This window comes from Haliotis rubra, unplaced genomic scaffold (assembly GCF_003918875.1).
Source record: "Haliotis rubra isolate DU_JTF1 unplaced genomic scaffold, ASM391887v1 Scf104, whole genome shotgun sequence".
NCBI classification, from domain to species: domain Eukaryota; kingdom Metazoa; phylum Mollusca; class Gastropoda; order Lepetellida; family Haliotidae; genus Haliotis; species Haliotis rubra.
In genome coordinates, this window is record NW_025764937.1 from 1,846,194 (window position 1) to 1,871,081 (window position 24,888).

At 40.1% G+C, this 24,888-nt stretch overlaps 1 protein-coding gene across 2 annotated transcripts in view; it reads right to left on the reverse strand.

Annotated features, from left to right (window-relative positions):
* Positions 1-21,550, reverse strand: part of LOC124274270 (cation-dependent mannose-6-phosphate receptor-like) — a 55,290-nt gene extending 33,740 nt beyond the window's left edge. Inside the window, exons 1-6 of one of the 2 annotated variants that reach the window (XM_046709628.1) lie at positions 21,330-21,540; positions 17,540-17,621; positions 13,574-13,698; positions 12,351-12,429; positions 11,457-11,536; positions 1,712-2,013 (exon numbers count right to left, since the gene is read on the reverse strand). In XM_046709628.1, coding sequence (XP_046565584.1) covers positions 1,971-2,013; positions 11,457-11,536; positions 12,351-12,429; positions 13,574-13,698; positions 17,540-17,621; positions 21,330-21,526 — 606 coding nt within the window. In that variant the 5' untranslated portion in view covers positions 21,527-21,540 and the 3' untranslated portion in view covers positions 1,712-1,970. Of the gene's footprint in view, positions 1-1,711; positions 2,014-11,456; positions 11,537-12,350; positions 12,430-13,573; positions 13,699-17,539; positions 17,622-21,329 lie in introns of those variants that run through there. The other variant, XM_046709613.1, reaches the window with a different exon arrangement.
* Between the last annotated feature and the right edge of the window lie 3,338 nt (positions 21,551-24,888).

Below are 24,888 nucleotides of genomic sequence, written 5' to 3' on the forward strand. Positions count from 1 at the left end.
GACAAACCTAACCCTGGTCATACGAGATTTCAAAGGTATGGAAATGCATGTCCTACAATCACAGCATTTACATACGTTACACATGCTAGAAAACACATGAAAATAATGGCCAGATTTACACACCTGTGAAATACAAGTAAATACAGACTTGAGTGTTCATTTATTTTAACACCCCTTTAAACGTGTGTAAATCTGACAGCCAGATGATACGTAGATTTTAAACGTTGTTCATATGGCCGCCGGATGAAACGTATATTCCCTAATGTTAGTAAACTTGGGTAATACAGTCATTTTGTATGGTGAAACATCATTCAACACATTTCGGCATTAAATGGAGCCACACCCACCATGAAACAAACATCATTCAACACGTGTCGACATTGAATAAAGCCACATTTCTAATGAAAACCTAGAAATGGATATATGTTTTGTTAATTGGATAATTCTCCATGAATTGACATAAAGCCAGCTCATGCCCACCAACAGTTTCACGGAAATATTTCAACGGAAACTGGCCTCACACATTGTCTTTGCTGACTTTGAAACTATAGTCTCCTTATTTATCGAGTCCTACATTTAGATTGCATAATTAGTTGTAATTTATGCGGTTCCCAAATTTCATTTTCGACCAAACATACATATCAGAGAATACCTCCACACTATTGACAAAGTAGATGGCTTTACAACTCGGACATATACTAGTCCAATGAAACATCCATTGTAATTTTTTAACGTCAGCAATATTGCATAGCTCTTTCGCCTTGAAAATGCCACTATAATATTATTTTGAAAGGCTATATGTCGTGTCTAGTGGTATCATCAGTTATTTATTACCTACGAGGGCGAAAATATCGGCGTTAATATTTTTCATACGATGCTCTAGGGCAAAATATCACTTTGTCATGGTGACGTCACGTCATAAACAATGCTATGACGTCACATTTCTTCTGTGACGTTGCGTTCTATATGCGGCAACAGCGGTTAGCCAGCCTATGATTGAAAGTAGATTTGGGTTTATTTTCCTCAATTTGACTACTTCGGTAATAAACAGAATATTATATTCGTGCCCATATCATACTATGTTTACGACACTCGTGCCTAAATATCGGTATATCCCTTGCTCTTGCGCGGGAACTACCAATATTTAGGCACTCGTGTCGTAAACATAGTATTACATGGACACTCATATAATATCCTCTATATATTAATTGTAAACGACACGGATTAGTTGACTTGGAAGTAATGCGGGAGTGGTGGGGTAGCCTAGTGGTTAAAGCGTTGGCTCGTCACGCCGATGACCCGGGTTCGAATCCCCACATGGGTACAATGTGTGAAGCTCATTGCTGGTGTCCCCCGCCGTGATATTGCTGGAATATTGCTAAAAGCGGCGTAAAACCTAAGTCAGTCAGTCAGTCAGTGGAAGTAATGCAGATCTCAGGCACTTACCACGTTGGCGAATCCCACAAGCATGGCGGTGCTGTCATAGAATCATAATCAAGAGAACCACATTTGCGGAGTGCCACAAGCATCTTAAAGAGTTGAACGAGTAGACCACTCCTTTTTCAAAATATCATTTTGACACACCCTGGGCATCACGAGGATTAGGTCACTAAAACTATTACATGTCAAGTTTTATTGGAAATCACGAGTATCACTAAAAGTATTACACGTCCAGTGTAGCTTTCACTCATGTTCAACGCTTCTGAATAACTCAGATAAAAATGTTTAATTTAATGAATAGGAATAAAATATAAACATGAACTGTTAATGTATGTATACACTCTTTAATTGAATGAACACTTACACTTTTCAGGATCCCTTTCCTGAACCTTCTCTTCAATGTGTACAGTATACACATGTTTTGTAACTTTTCTTTGATGTTCCAAGCACTTGCTGGTCACGTGTACATTTTGGACAGGATTACGGTTCGTCAATTTGGACAACAATTCAACTTAGGCGTTCCGACTTCTTTAGTGTGCACCCATAATGTACATAGGTCTAGTCATCCTCCACCTGGAAAGAAAATAAAACAGCAGAGTCAAGTCCCTTGAAACTTCAAACCAAATGAAGTGAACGAATGAGTTTAGTTTTACGCCGCACTCAGCTGTATGGCGGCGGTCTGTAAATAATCGAGCCTCACCACCCGATCCCGTTAAACCAAATGAAACACATGGTGTTTGCACACTCTTGAGTTAGAATGGTATTTACTTCCAGCAATAACGTCGTCTCCTACAAATATAGGATCTACAAACATAACAATAAAATCCAAAACGTCCCCAGAAGAATTCTCAGTAGACCAACATCCCAGACCAGCATACCAGACCAGGGTACCACTGTAACCAACTGTACACAAGACCAACATCCCAGACCAGCATACCACACCAGGGTACCAGTGTAACCAACTATACACTAGACCAACATCCCAGACCAGCATACCACACCAGGGTACCAGTGTAACCAACTGTACACTAGATCAACATCCCAGACCAGCATACCATACCAGGGTACCAGTGTAACCAACTGTACACTAGACCAACATCCCAGACCAGCATACCACACCAGGGTACCAGTGTAACCAAATGTACACTAGACCAACATCCCAGACCAGCATACCACACCAGGGTTCCACTGTAACCAACCGTACACTAGACCAACATCCCAGACCAACATACCACACGAGGGTACCACTGTAACCAACTGTACAATAGACCAACATCCCAGACCAGCATACCACACCAGGGTACCAGTGTAACCAACCAGTATAAGAGACCAGCGAACCAGACCAGACTAAATGGATTGGCTCAATAGACCAGGCCAGCTAATCAGACTAACATGTAGATAATGCGCCTTATTCCACATGTTATTTCCACATTACATTACATTATAATCTATTTATGTAGCGCCGAGTTTCAGCTTGGCTGCTCAAAGACACTTTTTTTTCCCCTTGATCATTGGATGTCAATCTCAAAGGCACTCCGTATTATCAATCTCAAATCCCTGGGGACGTACAACTCTTGCAGCCACTAGGCACACTGAGTTAATGTGGCTTTCCCATCCTTACAAGGTACCCATTCACAGCTGGGTAGACTGGGACACATAGTCACAGTATTTTGTCCAAGTTTACTTCACGTTGATGTACCCGCAAATAGGTGTTTGCACGTATTCATGTGGCCACCCAGGAATGATGGGTTCTTCAAGTGCACAGGGTTGTGTACTGTACACTAGGGCTTGTGACAACACTGAAAGTGTCTGCACACAAAGTTGACTTCAAGGTTTACACTCGGTCACAGGTGGGCTCGATCCCAACACCTCAAGCTTACTGGATTACTAGCCATGGCGACTTAGACAGTGCGCCCACCACACCCCTTATTTCCATGGCAAGACTACACTTGGGGATTCAGTGTTAAATCAGATTCAGAGCAGCCTATGACGCCAGTACACAATACAAGATGATGATGGTTCTGAGAATAAATGATCAGCAGAGGAACATTTCATTAAGGACACAGAATTTCTTTACATCAATAGATGATGCCATCTGCATCTATTGTAATAAAGAAGTTGTCTATCCATAAAAAGTTTTAAAATGTTCTTCTTCATCATACCAGCTTCTAAATGTTTTGGCTTTCTTGGGGTTTTTTTATTTGCAGATGTTTATTCAAAGTACAGATGACATGTCAAACATAATCAGTAGAGGGATTTAGGCTTTATCAAAGGCTTATATTATATCAGACAAACAAAGTATGCAAAGAAGACCAAATTTGTGTAAATTTATCATATAAACACGTTGTGAAGGCAATACATTTTGAGGCGTAATAGTATTGGCTGCAAATTCTAGAAATATATTTTTGACCTGGTACTATTCCATACTTTCGGTTGTGAAAAATTGTCTGTTTAGTAAGAAGCAAAATTATATTCAAAGGATCATTTCTCTTTTCCTTTAATCCAAAGAGTATAATTTGTGGTGTAAGTTCTTATTCTAGCATCAGATATCAGCCATTGTTCAATTTTCCTCCACAATCTATTTATCAAATTACAGTCCGAAAATAGGTGCAAAACGGTTTCATTAGAAGTATTACAATAGCTACACAATGATGAGTCACTGACTGTTGCATTTATATTATGTAAATAAGTTTATAACTTTCATTTTGAACCATTCTGTGCTCTGTGTAGGTCTAACTGGTATAATATAGAAAGTTCTCCAATCTGATTGTTGGGTGTGTGTGTGTGTGTGTGGGGGGGGGGGTGTGTGTTCGTGTTGAAGCCCATATCTGCCATTTTCTTTTTATGACGTAACATAGGTGTGACCCTTGTGTGACCCATCCTCCTTCGGTAGTCCCCCTTCCGGTGTGTGTGTGACCTTCAGGTTGACCTCATTTCACAAGGAGCTGACCGTGGTACTTTCCCAGAGGTATTTTTAGACTCGTGTGCAGGCAATATAAAGCCCCCGAACAGTCCCCATGTCATTCAGTCGCCAGAGACAACGCACACATGCTCTTGACTCTACTGATTCTGGTAGTCGTTTACCTCGAAGATGGAAGCCGTTCACCGTGATATCCTGAGGAAGAATTACTCCGGCCTAGTGCAAGCTATACAGTGTGTACAAGAGGTGGTCGACAAACTGTTACAGTTTGAAGTCCTTACCATCTTCATGAAGGCAGAGATTATCGAGAAACCACAAACCTCCTTTGACCGGGTCAGAGCTTTATAAGATACGCTTCCCCGGCAGGGGCCAGAAGCCTACACCCTCTTCTTTGGAGGAATGCGGAGAGATACAGGCCATGACATTGTTGGGATTAGAGACAGACAAGACATAGCTACAGGATCCACGTTGTCATATAGACTTAGGCAATGACATATTTGTGATGGCCAAGATGAGGAATGATGTACTTAACATTCATGTAAGGAAGTACGATGTATATCCTAGTGGGAGAAGTTATCCTACCAAACGTGGTATTGTCCTGAGTTTGAAACATTGGCTGGAACTTAGTGGAGTCCATTTCAAGCTTCAGGAGGCCATCGAACAAGGGAGGACCCATGATTATGCTCATGTGGGAGCCAATATGTATGCTACTTTGGATTCAAATGGTGGTGTTGATCTACAACAGTGGGAGAAATATGAACAACTGGGAAGAGGGTATCTTGTTGTCCCTGGACCAGTGGAAGAACTGAGAGACTGTTGTAATATGATGACAGATTTCGTGCCAGAACTCAAAGACATGGTTCCCTGTCTTCTTCAGGATGATCATCAAAAACAGATGGGAGCTTTAATGTGTTCCTTCTGTAATCCCAATGACTATGAATGTTGGAGTAACTGACTGTGTTTCTATGGATGGAAGTCTCCCTTCAGTAATTTTCATTCATGCACATTACACATAGATAATCGTATCTTCAATTGTACTGAACAATATTACATGTATTCTAAGGCAATTTACTTTGGTGATCATACACTCGCATGTCGTATTTTACAAGAGACTGTTCCGGCTAAGCAAAAACGTCTTGGGAGATGTGTGGGAAGGCTTTACTCAGAAAGTGTGGGACAGTGTCAGTCTTGATGTTATGACTAAGGCATTAATGGCTAAATTTTCCCAAAACAATGACTTGAAACAGATATTCTTTCTCTTTTTTCATTCAATCCTACTCTAAACCGTTAGCTGAAGCTAGCCCCTTTGATTAAAGATGGGGGATAGGAATTGATGTTTCTCATCCTGATATTGACAAACCCTGGAAATGGCTTGGGAAAAACCTGTTGGGAAAAACATTAATGTATGTCCATGAAAGGTTGTTGTTGTTGTAAATATTGTGCTCGATATAAATAAAATTCTTGTATTGTATTTTCGTCTTGGGTTTTGTTTAACTAGCATGATGTATGTGAAACATGTTCAGTCGTGTTTGAGATGGCACCTTGGGAACAATACCTGAATAGGATCTATTACGATCCAAAACACACTGGTAGTTATGCTGGACCCAAGAAGTTGTACGAAGCTGTGAAAACAGAGTGTCAGTTTAAAATTGGTTTACATCGAATTAAGAAATGGTTGAAAGGTCAGGAGAACTATACTATGACTCATCAAGTGAGAAGAACATTTCCAAGAAATGAGTATGTGGTGGAAGGTTTAGACAGTCACTGGCAATCCGATCTGATGGAAATGGTATCACTGGCAAAGTACAAAGGGTTGTTGAACAGAAGCAGATAATGACAGTTTCTTCGATCTGTGGGATCCTTACTGTAATACAAATTCTGGTTCAAGGCTATCACAGAGATTACGATGATGACTTCCTTCGGTAAAAAGATCTGTAATGCGTGGGTCTTTGCTGGCAGTAGACATTAAGTCGTCAAGGATAACCACGTTCACAACACTGGGGTCCAGAAACGCATCCTTTTCGAGGTGAGTAGGAATGCCTTGATGAAATCCAACGTAAGGATAAACACAGGCTTGAATGGTGTTATACAGTGGCTGCCATCAGGATAAGGTTTAATGTTCATCCTTTCTAAAAGCTGTTTCACTAAGTAGGTTTTCCCACAGGAAGTGGGCCCTGAGACAATCATGGTGAAGGGGTGTAGGAGCCTAAATTCTTCCAAAGCACCCACATGTGGTAGCACTGGTTGCATCATAGGTGATGGTACTTGTGGTGGTGCTTGTGGTGGTGGTGGTGATGCTTGTGGTTGTGGTGGTTGTGGTCGCTGCGTTGCTCGTCTGTGTTGATTCCTGAAATGTCTAAGCATGGCATCCCTTCTGGAAAAAGTCTGATTGCACATGGGACACGTTGTTGACTGCATGGTGGTCCAAGTCTTAAAGTCGTCTTCCGTTTCTTCATGGGAATCTGGGAGAGCTTCCAGCTTTAGATCCCCCTTTCTTCTGCATCTGAATAAGAGCCTTGGGCTGTTCGACCACTTGTTGCGTAGTGGTAACAAAATTAATTGTAGGTTGCTCTGTGGTTTCTTTTGGTTTACCTTTCTTCCACTCTGGGTCATACAGTTCCAAATATCGTCCACAGACATCATGGCAGACTTGTCTCCTCCACGCATTATAGAATGATAAGGATCTCCTTTCCCTTCAGCCTGGAGCATATAAAAGCGGGTCCATTTATCGGTATCGGGTATGAAGAGTTTGTATTGTGAATTATTCATGATGAAAACGGGAGCGACTTGAGGTGATGTGTCACTGTCACTGGTCCAGGGCTAAATGAAGCTGGATAGCCCTCGTGGCCTGCTATATATAGATATCCACGGTTTGAATTGACCTTTCATGGCTTGGTATAGCTTTCAACATCGCTGCCAGGATGGTCATACATGCTCTTTTCTCTCCCCGGATTGACAAACTAAACCTAAGCCTGGTGTACCAGTTGTACTAAGCCAATGCTCTATCAAACAAACAGGCGTTTTGAATGGCCTCATCTCTAAGTGCAGTGACAAACTGTGGTTTCAAAACAAATGCGACGATAGGCATGTAACTGGCAAAAAGACTCTTCCACATACTGTCTGTCGTCCAAAGTGGGTGAACTAATCTTCGTAACACCGCTAGATAGTTATTTCTATCATTTTTCCTCATGAAACGACGCCTCTCATATCGAGTCAGTGGTAATCTTCCCTTTAATAACCTATTGATAATACCATTGACGTCAAGAATCTGTTCTCTGTTCATTTCTAAGATATCTTGTCAAATCTCCTCAATGTCTTGAAACATTAACATGAACCTTAAAAATTCGTAATGTTTCAACACGTACCTAGCGATAATAATTCTAGCAAACAAGCTCTTATCATGGTTGGGATCTCAATGAGATTAGTATTTGAGTAAACCTCTGTTTATACATCGACAAAAGACTATACATAGACAACCAATGCAGAAGTACTCTTAACATTGATTTATTTCTAATATTCACACATTTTACATCACACTCTTGGTTGCAAATCCACATGACTACCCGTGCGGGCCATATTTTTCTGAGGTACTCCCACCAGGGCCAAATACGGACAGTCTGGAGACCATTTTTCATGTTCGACCCTGCGATCGTCATCTACTTCTCAGTTCTTGAGAACGAGACCACACTGTAAACACTTGCAAGTGTCCCCTCTGATTAAGTACACAAATCCTGCCTGGGCCATGCGACTAGGACTCTGTTTCATCTGCACTGGCCAGTCCTTAAACGAATCGAGTCTTTTCTGAAATGAAGTCCATTCAGTACTGATTGCACAGCAATCGAGTGTCTTGTCGAGTGGGTAATGTCCACACACATCTATGATATCCCAGAGCAGTGGTGATACGTCCCCACATTACAGTGTCTAAACCAAGAATGGCTTTACACCCAGTAACTGTAGTCACTAGGGTTACAGAAGGAACACATGAGGTACCCCATCTGGTTTTGGTGATCCTCTTGTCCAATACAAGGAACCATGTCTTTCAGTTCTGGCACGAAATCTGTCATCACATCACAACAGTCTCTCAGTTTCTTCCACTGGTCCAGGGACAACAAGATACCCTTAGCCGTAGGTACCACTCTTCCCAGTTGTTCATTTTTCTCCCACTGTGGCACAGCAAAAATAACTTAGTTTCCGTTCTTGCGGAAACCTAATTAATACTGGGTAATGTAGGTTTCAGCTAGGTTTCAGCATCCGGAAACAGACAATGCGAGTTTCCGCATAGTTTACAAAACTGAAACTAACAAATCTAGGTTTCCGTCAAGTTTCTACAACTGAAACTATCATTATGCGTTTCCATTTAGTTTCAGTTGGCTGAAACATTCATAGCAAAATGACTTAGTTTCCGCTATTGCGGAAACCTATTGAATACTGGGTAATGTAGGTTTCCGCTAGGTTTCTGTTGGTTTCAGCTTAGATGAAATGGCAAACTTAACTTTGTGCTGTTCCATTGGGGGACAATATTTACTTACTGTTACATTTGCAAGATAATTTCTATATACAGAATCCAGCTAGGGTCCATGCAGCAAGCAAAAGTACTGTACGTTCCCGTAGTCCCTAGTATGTTGATCAACCTTCAGGTGTTGGCAATCTATAGCCCTTTTTTTATACTGTACCGTTAAAGTGTTTATGGTTACATGCCAGTTTTTAGTGTACATTTGTGATAGACTAGTTATTTTACTGTCCTTAGAAGACAGGTAGGTATATAAGTTTGTTTTTATTTCATGTACACATTTACAAATTTAGATTTACGACTTTCACGATATGGCTGCCAATGTGACTTTGTAACTCGCTACCATTCTGTATAACTTGTTAATGTACCATTTATTACATTGTACACGAAAAACAACAAACACAGTAACACAGTCACTAATATGATTCATCTGTTTCATTATTTTGAATAGCTCACATTTCAACAGAACCGAAAAAATGTATGTGTGTGTGTGTGTGTGTGTGTGTGTATATGTATGTATGTATGTATGTATGTATGTATGTATGTATGTATGTATGTATGTATGTATGTATGTATGTATGTATGTATGTATGTATGTATGTATGTATGTATGTATGTATGTATGTATGTATGTATGTATGTATGTATGTATGTATGTATGTATGTATGTATGTATGTATGTATGTATGTATGTATGTATGTATGTATGTATGTATGTATGTATGTATGTATGTATGTATGTATGTATGAGAGAAGCCACATCAAGAGGGAATCTTCAGCATTGGAGAACACAACTTCTGTATGAATATGCAAATACAAATATGTCAAAACCCTACAACATTTTATGCATATGATGAAATGATGTCTACTAGTGCAGGCATAACATACTTGCTGTGGTATTTATTAAACAGATTTTAAATTCAAATTCAAATGTTTATTGTATGAAAGGTCATGGGCCCATATGCATGAAGTATACATTTGAAGCTGCCTCAATGTATCTTAACATATACACACTAACAATCTCACATAGTAAAGACTTGGCAACTTGCTGACAATCATGAAGCTTCTGTTGCACTCATACTGAGCTGACAGCAATCCTCTGATCTGGTACATATGAAGCCATTGTTTTGGGAAAATTTAGCCATTAATGCCTTAGTCATAACATCAAGACTGACACTGTCCCACACTTTCTGAGTAAAGCCTTTCACACATCTCCCAAGACGTTTTTGCTTAGCCGGAACAGTCTCTTGTAAAATACGACTTGCGAGTGTATGATCACCAAAGTAAATTGCCTTAGAATACATGTAATATTGTTCAGTACAATTGAAGATACGATTATATATGTGTAATGTGCATGAATGAAAATTACTGAAGGGAGACTTCCATCCATAGAAACATAGTCAGTTACTCCAACATTCATAGTCATTGGGCTTACAGAAGGAACACATTAAAGCTCCCATCTGGTTTTGATGATCATTCTGAAGAAGACAGGGAACCATGTCTTTGAGTTCTGGCACGAAATCTGTCATCACATCACAACAGTCTCTCAGTTTCTTCCACTGGTCCAGGGACAACAAGAGGTAGGTACCACTCTTCCCAGTTGTTCATATTTCTCCCACTGTTGTAGATCAACACCACCATTTGAATCCAAACTAGCATATATATTGGCTCCCACATGAGCATAATCACGGGTCCTTCCTTGTTCGATGGCCTCCTGAAGCTTGAAATGGACTCCACTAAGTTCCAGCCAATGTTTCAAACTCAGGACAATACCACGTTTGGTAGGATAACTTCTCCCACTAGGATATACATCGTACTTCCTTACATGAATGTTCAGTACATCATTCCACATCTTGGCCATCACAAATATGTCATTGCCTAAGTCTATATGACAACGTGGATCCTGTAGCTATGTCTTGTCTGTCTCTAATCCCAACAATGTCATGGTCTGTATCTCTCCGCGTTCCTCCAAGCTTTACAGAAGAGGGTGTAGGCTTCTGGCCCCCGCCGGGGAAGGGTATCTAATAAAGCTCTGACCCGGTCAAAGAAGGTGTGTGGTTTCTCGATAATCTCTGCCTTCATGAAGATGGTAAGGACTTCAAACTGTAACAGTTTGTCGACCACCTCTTGTACATGCTGAATTGCTTGCACTAGGCCGGAGTCATTCTGTTCGGGACTGTTCGGGGGCCTTATATTACCTGCACACGAGTCTAAAAATACCTCTGGGGAAGTACCACAGTCAGCTCATTGTGAAATGAGGTCAACCTGAAGGTCACACACACACCGGAAGGGAGACTCCCTAAGGAGGATTGGTCACACAAGGGTCACACCTTTGTTACGTCATAAAAAAAATATGGCGGATTTGGGCTTCAACAACCCCCCTTACAACATCTGATCATCAATGTTACATTCAAGAGCTTCTAAATGTTACACAAAGAAGCTAAATGATCAGCCGTTCAGGCTCATGACTTGGTTGAGAGTCATTGTATCCACGTTGCATGAACTGGTGGTCATGAGATCAATCACTGGTTTCTCAGGGACATAGTCAGCTATTCACAGGCCAATCCATATTGCAGAAATACTCACATAATTGCAAGCACAGATCCTGTACTGAGGCCCCCGGACTGCCCTCCAATACACATGTGTTGCGTGTACAACGTAAAGTGCTGAAATTGACATAAAAGACACTTTACAATCTGTTACTGTAAACTAAATGGAAAACATCTGATAGTGCGTAGGTTAAATATTTAGTCTGTCAGTATTTTAGGTCTGTTGGTTTGTTTGTTGCTTAACGCCGCACTCAGCAGTATTCCATCTATATGGCGGTGGTCTGCAAACAATCGAGTCTGGACCAGACAACCCAGTGATCAACAGCATGAGCATTGATCTACGCAATTGCGATACAATGACATGTATCAACTAAGTCAGCGAGTCTGACCACCCGATTCCACTAGTCACCTCTTATGACAAGCATGGGTTACTGAATACCAATTCTAACCCGGATCTGCAAGGGTCCAGTGGTTTAAAAGTAGGCGAGAGACCTTGTCTCGAATAAATCTGCCTTATTCCATGTTTGTTTCTTCCTTTGCAATACTAAACCCTGGAGAAATGGGCGGCAATAAGATGACAGAGGACACCATAATGGGTCGCTCACACTACACCTGTCATTACATTAGGAGAGTGGTTGAAATATCGTTCACTTTCCCAGACAAATTGTAGTCTAGTTTCAGATCAAAAACATATACCTTGGGAACACGTAATTTAGATACGTAGAATATCAGCATACAAACATGAGAGAGAAACAAAGCAAATATCATCACATGTTCCAGCATACCTTATCATGCATATAAAGGGATGCAACTCTGCACAAAGAGTTAACTCAGATGACTGGGCCAAACATGCCTCCATCAATGACAAGGTCTGAACAATATCACAGTAAAGATCATCAGCCAGACTATTGTGGCAAAGATGTATACTTACATAATTAGCTGTTGGATTTTCTTCATTAAAGACCAGTTCATCCGTATTTTGCTTGCACAATAACTTGATTTTTGAAACTCTGGAAACACAAGAATACAGACATATTACAAACCAATAGTATTCAAATGAAATTCAAATGAGTTTTACATAAGATATAGTTAATCTGGTATGGAAGGTTATGAAATTGTTCCCACTGGAACATCTTTAACTTTTGTTGAGTAGTATACTTGAACAAACAATTCAATCGTGAAAACAACAAACAAACACAGAGGATACTAAACGACGAGTAATACCATTTTTATTAAACGAGTTAACGACTTGGTATCAAACCATCAAGAGCGAGTTTGATACTAAATCTTTCACGGAAGCGAGTTCAGTATTCTGTTTATTACTCTCCAACATAAACTGATAGAAACTGCTTACAGTGTGATGACACTGAGCTTTCCACGAGTCAAGGAAGGCCTTATGCCATTGTGACAGAGGTATTAGCATTGTGACGTCATAACTGTGAACCATTATGACGTCATACGTCTAGTGGTATTACACTAGTGTAATAATGCCGTAATAAATATTACACTGCAGTATCTTCCACAGGCGAATAATAAACTGGTGTTCCACCGTCTTCATTAACACAATAGGTAAAGACAATATCGAAAAACAACGGGGAGAGTTCTATGGATATACAACTTCTTTATTATTAATATGAGCGACGTTTCGGTGTAGCTACTAACACCATTTTTAAGCAAAGCGATCATTTGTCAGTTTACTGTAATAGGCATCCAAGGGATAGCATAATTTCTGGTTGTTTCTGTGTGTCATTATATGTTTTAGCTTGCCTGAAACACCATGTCTACAGGACGAGTGGAAACATTATTTCACTATTTGAAATAGATTTGAAAAAAGATTCATACAGATTACAATCTAAACTCCAAATATACAAATGAGCACTTTTCTAATGTCATGTTTCCCGAGCTAAGCTAGATAATCGTTATAAATGGACCAATGTGCATACATAATTCAGTACCAATACCGTCAATATGGTCTTTCCAATGACGTGATCATGAGGGTCTATGGGGAAGGGCATCTGACGGCTCATAAACTGTGATGAAGCTAAACATATTAGCAACGGTACACTGGCTAGTTACGACAACATGCTACCAACCACCTGATCCAATTAGTTGCCCCTTACGACCAGCAAACATTCACATATAAAACATTCCCACCTGATGCGCCCACCATCAGTGTGTTGATAGGTCAAGACCAAGGTGCCAAGGTCAGGGTCACCAGTGAAGGCTGCTGTACTGTCATCCCCATTGTCATAGTCGATTCCACCTTGTTCTTGAATGACCTGTGTTAAGACAGAAAAAGATTTAAGATGGGTCACTTACCAGAGTGAGGGTTGAGGTCAACTCAAGGTTGCTGCTCTGTCATCCATAATAGACACCTATCTTGTCATGGTATATCCTGAGTCTTGTAGGCATAATAATAAAACACTATCATCTATCATAATCACAGTAAAAAATCCTGTTATTTAAATTTAAATTTTCGTATTTGATGACATTAGTTATCCTCATATATACACCTTGCACTTTATCCATTTAGGTGAAGTGAAATCAGGGTTGAGGCCGAGCTCAAGATCGCTGCACATATGTAGTGTTTGTTTGTTTGTTTGTTGTTTAAAGCAGACACAGCAAAACATCATGCAAGTTTTCTCGTTTTGGAAACTAATGATTCAATTTGAAATCATGATATTCAAAAATACTGATGCTATAGTGTTGGCTAATTGAGAAACCATGCCACAGACTAACATGGATAAGAAACACATAATCAGGACTCGATTTAGTGCTTTGTTACTTGCACTGGTGCAACCCAATATTGCAAAGTGCAATCTAGTTATTAGTCTAACTTGCACAAGGTGCAAGTGAGTTTTTGAGAATTATCTAACATTACAAACATGGTTATGTAAGCTCATTTGTCTTCTAAACTTTGAATAATTCAATAGCATATTTCTTTCATTACTTATTGCAACAAAAGCAGTGCAGCAAGAATTTGGCTGGTGCATTTAGGTTTTTATCTTAGGTTGCACCTGGTGCAAGTAGGTTACCATCTCTTAAACTGAGCACTGCATAATGCTGACTCTCAGCAAGCCAGTCTTTTTTTATCTCCTACTCCTAGGCAGCAGGCAGGGAATGGGTGAGTGAATCAAGTTTTACGCCGCTTTTAGCAATATTCCAGCAATATCATGGCTGGGGACACTAAAAATGGGCTTCACACATTGTACCCATGTGGAGAATCGAGCCCGGGTCTTCGGCGTGGTGAGCTAAAGCTTTAACCATTAGGCTACCCCACCACCTCAGCAGGCAGGGAAACAACGAGTACCATCTGGTAATGTCGTTTGTGACATGGTAGCCTACTGCTGTTTGAGAGAGCTTCTCACACATAGAGTTAGTATGAAGCTCATTTGATTGAAGAACCAGAGGAAGACTTCCTTAGCGGCATATTTAGACGTTAGCGAGTCAGTTAAGGACAAACTTTAGGCTGAACAACTTCTGTATTCAGGTGATGTGATCTTTCGATACAGATTCTTGTCATTCTTGCTTGACAGTGATACAAGAATCTGTATCGAAACCTGTAAATAAAGAAGTTGTTCATCCATAAAATTTGTCCTTCTAGAAGCTAACTGTTTCGGATGAATCATTGATATTGTTAAATTTGTTGTTTCTTGTGAAACATTATATTGCAGGACTTTTCCTTTACATGTTTCCTTTACATGTTTACACATTGTGACCTGATGCATTACAGGCCAAACAAACCTTCAGTTTTAGAGGCAAGAAAACAGAATGGCCTTTTAGAAAGTGGCACGAAATCACCAGCACAGAAATTCTGCCATCGAACCTACTCAGTCACTGCAACTTCCATTCAGTACCAATCTCATAAATTTGATTAAATGGAGCTGCAAATTTGAAGCAGAGATACAAATGCAATTTTTTCAAGGGGCCATAGCGCACCATACAGATAATGTACAAGTGCCTTTGTTTAAATAAGTGAACCCATACCTTTTGATGATCCAATTAAACTTTAAACATCACAACACTTTCAGTTTATTGTTCAATAAATCAGTAGACATAATGCAACCTTAAGACCAGGATTTCCTAATCACTATCATGACTGCAAGAATAGTTCAGCTATATTTGTCCCGAACCTATAAACCTGCCCACAAACTATGTTATCATCCAAAATGAGATTTCCTGTTAAGCTTCTAACTTTCAAAATGTTAAGCTGTGAGATAATGAGTCAATGTATGTATGCTTTTTTTCAATTTTAGTCATGCTGCCAGGGCATTTTCAAAGTATGTTCAGGGATTTATATCAGGACAGTCTAAGTAAACTTAGGCTCAGCATTATTCGTTACACTGCTATACTGAGTCTAACAAAACCTAGTAGAAGGTCGCGTCAGCTAACCTTTTGGACTGACCAATCAGAACACAGCTTACCAAATCATGAAAGTGAACATTCGCACATACCGTTTGAACCTTTACCTAAAAAACTCGAACGATTCCGAATGCTATTTTCCGCACGATCATTTCCGAGTGATACACGTAATGAGTAAACAGTCGCTGAAAATAGCATTTTGTCAATATTCAAGGATGTCATCTTGTGAAAATATAAGCAAATAGTAACCATGTCACTAGAAACCCATAAGCGTATATACTGCAGGTCAAACATCTGTGTTTTATGTGGATTTTCGTTTGTTGATAGATCAGTGTCAGCGACCAGGGAAGAGAAAATCCCAAAAAACTTTTGTAACTCCCGCCGAAGCCTAACAAGTAGTTGTTGTCTGATTGGTTAAATCCATGCGGCCGTCTGGTGTTTGATTGGACGGTTATAGGTCGCTCAAAGGTTAGCTGATGCGACCTTCTACTAGGTTTTGTTAGACTCAGTATAGCAGTGTAACGAATAATACTGAGCCTAGGGTTACTTAGAATGATATCAGGCAGCCTTGAACAAACATATAGAGTTTTATGTGACGCACACATGTGCATCCCGTACACACAAATATAGAGAATGGACACAGAAACCCAAAATACTGAATCCGGAGAGACGCACGAAATCACCAAGAGCAAAAGTTATCTGTGTTTGTTATTTCACCCATCAGTCATGACCACTGTCCACATGACCACTGATTCATTCCAGGCTCTGAAGTAATTATCTGACCATACTTTACACCATTTCAATTCTTTACAGGATGTTCATATTATCTGCAAGAACCCGTAAAATGTATTCATGGGGGTTTACAGGAACCCTAATCTCGTAAGTCAAGGTAATACCCTGAAAAAAGCAAAGGTCAGTGTTAGTTTCACTGGGTCCTCCCTTTTAAGTATTCCGTCACAAGAAAGTGACCCCATTTTAAAAAGGTTGTTGGTCCCTTACCCTTTGGCATGTTGAAGCAATGGCTGTTCTGCCATTAACATCTAATACCAACTCAGCATTATTCAAGGTATGTGAGTGCATTCAGTTAATAATGAACTATGGACCACTATTACATTATCTTCACCTGGAAACCAACGACTGACATTGTGGACCCGTGAGGTCCGGGTTAGAATATTGATCTTCAGTAACCCATGCTTGTCGTAAGAGGCGACTAACGGGATCAGGTGGTCAGGCTTGCCGACTTGGTTGACACGTCATTGTATCCCAATTACGCAGATTGATGCTCATGCTGTTGATCGTTGGATTGTCTGGTCCAGACTTGATTATTTACAGACCGCCGCCATACAGCTGGAATATTGCTGAGTGCGGCGTAAAACCAAACTCACTCACTCACACTGACATCGTGAGCATCAAACTACATCACTGGAATATAATGAGATAAACTATTACTGAATGAATATTGGATGCTAATATTTACAAAAAGATATTTACATCTGTTTTGCAATTCTTTTGTTTTGATTGTGTAGCATCCATTCTTATTTCAACACAGTTTATGAGGCCGAAGGGATTATCAAAATTCTAAACAGCATTCCAAATGTATTAGTTACCATGGTAACATTTAAGGGGTCATTGCTTTATAAATGGTAATAAGAAAGAAATGGAACTACTGGAAGACACATCTGTACACAATAAAGCCTTAGCACTCATTCAGTATCATAATCATAATAAAGGCAAACTACGAACTTGCAGCCAACTTACCACACCAGTTACACTTCCCTTTGTGAAATCTTTGCATGGATTGTAGAAGAACTTGTCGTTGCTTGAACCAGAAGTGTTGAACCTGAAAAGTTGGTATCAGCCATCAATTTTAAGGTCTTTCTGGGGGATCTTTAACATTTGTTTAAGGCCCAATCAACAATTTTATGGAACTATCAAAACACATATAACACATAAGTTGTTGATAACTCACACATGGCCCGAAGATGCCTATTGGCAGAAGCTGAACTCAGAGGTGACTCCTGATCCCATTTTCCTCAGTTCTTACACCAAGCATGAGATATTGAAGTTGACTTGCTGAAAGAGTTGAAGCTCTGGGCGTCTCGGGTTTGGGGATTGAAATATTATGTTAAATTATCACATAGTGGTGGGTAGTGTAAGGCATTTGGGCTGGGGGCTGACATGGTACCTACCTTTGAAGTCATACATTGTAGAAGCTTATGCCCATGCGGGTCTGGTGACCGGGAAGGCAGGACAATGTCACGCTTCTTGCATGCTCAGCCATCTTGGGGGGCAGAGATGTAAGGAGCATGGACATTGGCTATATTTGTGTTTCCCCGGTCACATGGCCCCCATGTTTGCCATATAAGTCGGGGAACCATCACGTCGTCACGTACCCGCATTGGGTAAGTGACTTGGTGCAGAGCCATCTTCACGGTTTCCAGTTCAAGTTACATTTATTTTTGGAGAATACATGATGAAATTAGTGATAGTTGTGGGAGGGGGAGAAATAGATTAGGAACAAGTAGGTGTACTTTGTTGCTACTTGATTTCAGATGTTAGGTTACCAGGGTGGGTGTAACAGGAAGTTTATGGTGTTGGAGACGTAGGAAGTACGTAGGGAAGGGAAGGGGAGAAATATGTACAGCTGTTTTCTAGGTTTTCCTGTACAGGCTTGCCCCTTTATTTAGTTTTTATACCATTTATCTTTAGGCCAAAAAAAATTGTTGTGGTTCCGATTACACCCCTTTAAAATTTAGTGTAGGGAGGTAGGATTTTTGTTTAAAAAAAATTAGAAGTAAAGTGCAAACTAATAATTATTATTATTATAGGATATTTATATAGCGCACATATCCACACAACTAGTGCATGCTCAAGGTGCTGGTATTTTTTTCCCTCAGTCATTGGATGTCAATTTCAACGGCACATCGTATTATCAATTTCAACTCCCTGGGGAGTATATAACTCTTGCAGCCACTAGGCGCACCAAGTAAGTGTGGCTTTCCCATTCTTACGGGGTACCCATTCACTGCTGGGTGCAGTGGGACTCATAGTCACAGTACTTTGTCCAAGTTTACTGCATGTTGTTGTACCCACAACTAGGCGTTTGCACGTATTCATGTAGCCACCATCTGGTCATATACAAACGGATTCGTGGGTTCTTTTAAGTGCACAGGGTTGTGTACTGTACACTAGAGGTTGTGACAACACGGAAAGAGTCTGCACACAAAGTTGACTCCAAGGTTTTTACATCCGGTCACAGGTGGGCTCGATCCCGGCCTAAACCTCGCTGGATCACTAGCCTGGTGCCTTAGCCAACTCGCCCTCCGCGCCCCCCGCATTTATCAATGTGTATGCATATTCAATCATGTCAACTTCCACTGTCAGAATGACAGATGTCCATCAGGCCAGGAAAAAACAATGGTATCTGAAAGCTTATTTTATTAATACCACTTACAAAAAAGTAGGGTCGGCACCAGAATTTAAGGGTCGGTCAGGTAATCGGGACCACAACATTTTTTAGGCCTTAATAAAATGAATGGAAACTTCATTTTCTTGTGTTGTGTCTATAATTAAGGAAATTGGAACACCTGGCCAGGAACCTTTTACAGAATACTTAGGCAAGGAGTACTGACCACATAAAAAAAGAGAGAGAGAACACAACATAAAACACACTCAGTAGCCAACCGACCCATGTCATATATACCTACCTTGTTCTGCTGTCACTGGGCGTGACACAGCATATGTTGCATCAACAGTAACGAGGTAGGGGTGCAACTTGCTGGAGTCCAAAATAAATGCACTTACACTGCACATATTTTGTGTGCATGTGTGACTGTGAGTTGTTCGGTCTACGATGGGTGTTTGACTGGCTAGTGGGGCCGAACATTAATGATCGTGAATAGGTGCTTCATTGGAAAGGGATCCAAGGGCTAATGGCTGAGGTTGGTGTAACCTAACCCAAACACTAAGGATTGCATAGGTGCACATGATCTGTGAAGCGACAGACAGTCAGTTGTGTCACACAACTAGAACTACACAAAACTGTGACGGGTAAACTGCACTCTTGCATCATAATCTTAACAATTCATACACTGGTTGCTGAACAGTTATCGCCATATTTTAGTGGTATTTACAAAATTACTTCATCGTTGTAAATTTAATGAAAAAGAATTAATTATGATACTTAAATAGTAGGGGTGGGTATTGCAGAGAATTTTCATATTACAATATACACTGTATTGCGATTCGAAAGCATATATTGCGATATGTATTGCAACATTTTGCAAGAAGTATTTTTAAACAAAAAACTACATATAATCGAGTAATGCTTGATTTATATAGCATGAACACAACAAAATCACTATGCTTCATAAAACTTTAATATAAACTTTTAATCATGACTAAATAAAAACATAAATAATATTTGGCACAAATAAAACAAGGAAATATCCGAAGACTTCCGAGTGGTACAAAGTTTTCCGAATGCAAGTCAAAATACCGGTTTTCGATCAGCGTATTGCAATACGTATCGTTTTCATGTCTGAACCGGTAAATACCGGTAAACCAGTTATATTGCGCAGCCCTATTATTTGCTATTCACCGATGTGTCCAGTCTGTTCACTGCCGCCGATCGGGTTTTTATATACACGGTGGAAGGGAATCATGTCAGTATAAATAGACATGTTCTCACAATTAAGTTAAAGTTACCCCATTGGCACACGAGAGGTTCGTCTAGTTACAACACGGTTTGTCCTGGCTTTTGATTGACAGGCGTAGGGCACTTGTGTATCGGAACTGGTTCGTTAAATTTCAATTCAAGATTGAAAACAATCTAAATTTTAATTTCTTTGCTCTTTTTGTAGTTTAATACAAATGTTTTAAAATAATGTTCATTTTTTCCAAAATAAATTTGTCAACATTGTACTTGTTTTTATGTTCTACAATGTATCTCAACTTCCTTCTGGCGAAACCTGTTTACGATGACGTCATAGTTTCGGCACACGAAAGGGGACGGAGCAAGCATTATCCAGTGAGAATCAGTAGGGTGAAACCATGTAATAACTAGCAGGTTACAACATGGGCAACATCAAAGAGACAGCCGCAAAGCCATGGTACAACTACAGTTATCGCCATTTCAGAATTTCTCATGTCATTCGTGAAATAATATATGCAAATATAACCATGATGACACGGGGCCGTTTTATCCTGGGCCCTCTTAGCGCTGGGGATCTTAGGGTGGTATCGGTCACCACGAAGGTGTAATGTTACCGCATGTACTATTATTCTGAAAATATCACATAATGGCTTTCAGAACCCAAACAGGGCCTCAAGTATCTAAACCCGTTTCATTACATAAGCGACATAAGTTTATATCGTCAAATGATTTTTCCGGTTGTAAAATGATGATGCCACCTGTTATAAAAGGTTTCTTAGTTCTGTTATTTGTGTTTACTGATTTCTGTAAGCTGCCAGAATAGTCGTCTGCAAACTCAAGCCACGGGTCTCGTGACAAGTTTCAAGCACGTGATCGTGCGTCCTATATCCTTACCTTGGTCCGGGATTTGCTGATAACGGGTGCAGGTTGATAGTCCGTTTTGATGTCTTGCATGTACATGAATCAACCTTGACACAATCATCAGCTGCAGATAATACTGACATTATACATAACACGAAATAAGAATGGAGTATCATTCGCAAAACTCGATCCACCGTCCCCGGTTCCATGGTCTGTTTACCTCTCAGCATTGAATACCACAAGGGCTCTTGACTGGCTGAAATACGGGTATGCGGAAACAAGTGATATGCTTGTCTGCCCACAACACTGCATTGGCGGAGCCAATGGGGGGTTTCAGGGGTTTCGGCACCCCCCCCCCCCTTTCAAAATTCCTCGATCGACCCATGCACTGTATGTGTTTATTAAGTGCTGCTGTTGATTTGTGAACAATCTAAAAATTTCTCATTGCATTTCAATTGCAACATCTAAAATTGTTCTTTTGAATTTATCTCACAGATTTATCTCATAGTCTCTAATAGTGTGATATTGTTTAATCAAAGTTTTCGTATCAATGTAATCTATTTTGTGATTTCTTAAAATAATAATGAATATTAGATATCAGTTTGTCGAATAAAGTCAATAATTCCTTTTCTCTTTTTCTATTCATTTTTTTAAGTTTTCATGTCTATCTTTTGTTTTTTATTTGTTTTTGTTCGTTCTTTGTTTTTCTTTGGGGTCATTGGGGCTGGGGAGAAGCGGGTTTTTTTAGATCTGTTCTACATCTTTTACACACATCGCAAACCCTTTAATTTGATATTTACCAAAAGTGAATATTTTATATCACAATTTCAGTTTTTAGATATTAATAAAACATTGGGAATTTGTGATTATATATTTGTTATGTCAGAAATATGGCACAAATTCTATCACATGGTTATTAATATATCGTTCAGTAATTGTTTAATATACCTGGGTGTTATTATTTGTAAATAAGATGAGCACTGGGCCGTGACACAGACCGCACATCGCCAACACGTCACCCCTGGTAACCGAACAAAGTGATAGATGCGAGCTCATGTGGTAGTGACGATACGAAGTGAGAGTAGCCTAAATATATTTTAAGCCGTCATTCTTAACATAAAGTTTAGAACTATTCCTTGCCATATTTGTTTTCTAGACCCATGCAAAGCTTCCATGTCAGAATTTGTGACCAGAAATGTAAATGATTTGTGTTAATGTACACACCCGAGGGGGCATATATATAGAGAATACTACACGAGGTCTCATTACATACGAATTACACGAAACGAGTGTCCTTCCTATGGTATCTGACCGAGCGAAAGCGAGGTCAGATAACATAGGAAGGTCACGAGTTCCGTATAATTCGTATGTAATGAGACCGAGTGTGGCATTTTATTTATTACCCACTCTTACATGCATTAAATTGACAAAATAGCGTATTTTTGTTATTTTTTGGTTTCAAACCGAAACCGGTTTCATAAAAAGGTTGCGGAAGAGTTTTGTACTGTAGTACAAGATTTGCATGACGTCACACTGTAATGACGTCACTGCCTTGGTAACCGACGTCACGATGCATGTCAGTTGTCATCGCCTCGTATAGCCTCCTACAGTAAACTACTCCGTAGCACCCCGCTTCTTGGTTTGCAACTGCTTCACTCGGCTAACATCACTGGTGGAAACATTGCGTTTATGTTTTTCGACGGATATAATGTCTCAGTTCGACTCACAATTAAACAGCGACACGGCGACGTTCGCAATGTTTACATTCCCACAATGCATTTAAGTTGTAGAATGAATGAATTCACGTGTTTGTTAAGAATGAAAAAATAGTTACGTCAGAACGTGACCTAATTGAGAGGTCATCGGTTATCCAATCAAATGGTTATAATCTCAGGTCAAGTTGTTACGACACAGGTCAACGCGATACGACACTCGTGTGACGTACGAGATTAGTATGCAACTACCCATACGTTGACCACGTGGGTAATAAATGTATTTATCTATCCAATTCACAATAATTGAAATCGATCAAAACATGTTTGTCTCTAATAAGAATATTCCCGATCGTTCGTCGTTACCATGGTTTAATGAAGAAATCGCTTCTTTAAAAAGAGAGCGTCGTGTCATAGAACGGAGTTGGAGACAGTCGGGTTTAGAAGTGTATCGTCAAATGTTCACTGCCGCTAGAAACTGTGTAACTAGGGCAGTACGTACGGAGGGCAAAGTCTGCATACACTCTATCAGCTCTACAGTCAGTAAGATCCAGCAGAGAGATGTATCAGCTCCTAAACCGCTTAGTTGGCAAGGCTAAGGATTCTCCTCTCCCACAGACGTCTGATCTGGGGGAACTTGTGGATAACTTCAATAGCTTTTTTGTTGACAAAATCTGCAAGATTCGAAATGAACTTGATTCATTGGATATACCTGTAACGCATCATGAACCAATGCCATTGGGTCAAGTACACTTCATCAGTGCTTTTGCACCATTTTCAGAAGCAGAGGTCCTAAAGCTTTTAACATCAGCAAGACCAACATTTTGTATGTTGGATCCAGCACCAACACGATTTGTTCTTGAGTTCATTGATGTTTTGCTTCCAGTGATCACACGGATAATAAACAGCAGTTTATCTTCCGGATGTGTCCCCAAGTGTCTGAAGGTCGCTGTTGTTAAGCCACTCCTGAAAAAGCCTGGCTTAGACGCTGACACACTATCGAACTATAGGCCTGTCTCTAATTTATCCTTCATATCAAAATTGCTTGAGAAGGCAATCAAGGTACGCCTTGTTGATCACTTGACCTTGAATGATCTCTATGACGTGCATCAGTCTGCATATCGCTCCGATCATTCCACAGAGACCGTACTTCTGCATGTGATGGAGAGACTTCTTGCTGCAGCTGATGCGGGCTATGTTACAGTTCTAACGCTGCTTGATTTATCAGCGGCTTTTGATACCATTGACCATGTTCAACTAACTGAGTGTCTGAAAACAGAATTTGGTATTCATGGCACAGCTCTTGGATGGTTTGTCTCATACCTCAATAATAGGACACAATCTGTGGTCATTCAAGACGTGAAATCGTGTACGCATCAGCTTACATACGGAGTGCCACAAGGTTCCGTTCTTGGGCCCATTCTCTTTTCACTCTATATGAAGAATCTCGGCAATATCATTCGGCATCATGTTGTGATGTACGAGTCATATGCTGATGACACCCAGCTGTTGCGTTCCACTAAACCGGACTCACTTCCAGCCGATATGTCTATAATCGAAGACTGTATCCTTGACTCCAAAGCATGGATGATACAAAGGAAGCTGAGATTAAATGACAGTAAGACCGAGGTTTTGCTGTGTGGATCACCCAGTAGCACTGCTAAGGTGGATGTGTCTTCGTTGGTAGTGGGTAATGAGAAAGTTCCTTTCAGTGATTCCGTGAAAGACCTTGGTGTTTTTCTAGACTCAAATTTATCCATGGAAACACACGTAAACTCTGTTTGTAAGTCATGCTATTTTCATCTCAGAAATATTGCTTCCATTCGTGATATTCTGACATTTGATGCAGCTCACCACCTAGTTCGTTCACTTGTTCTCTC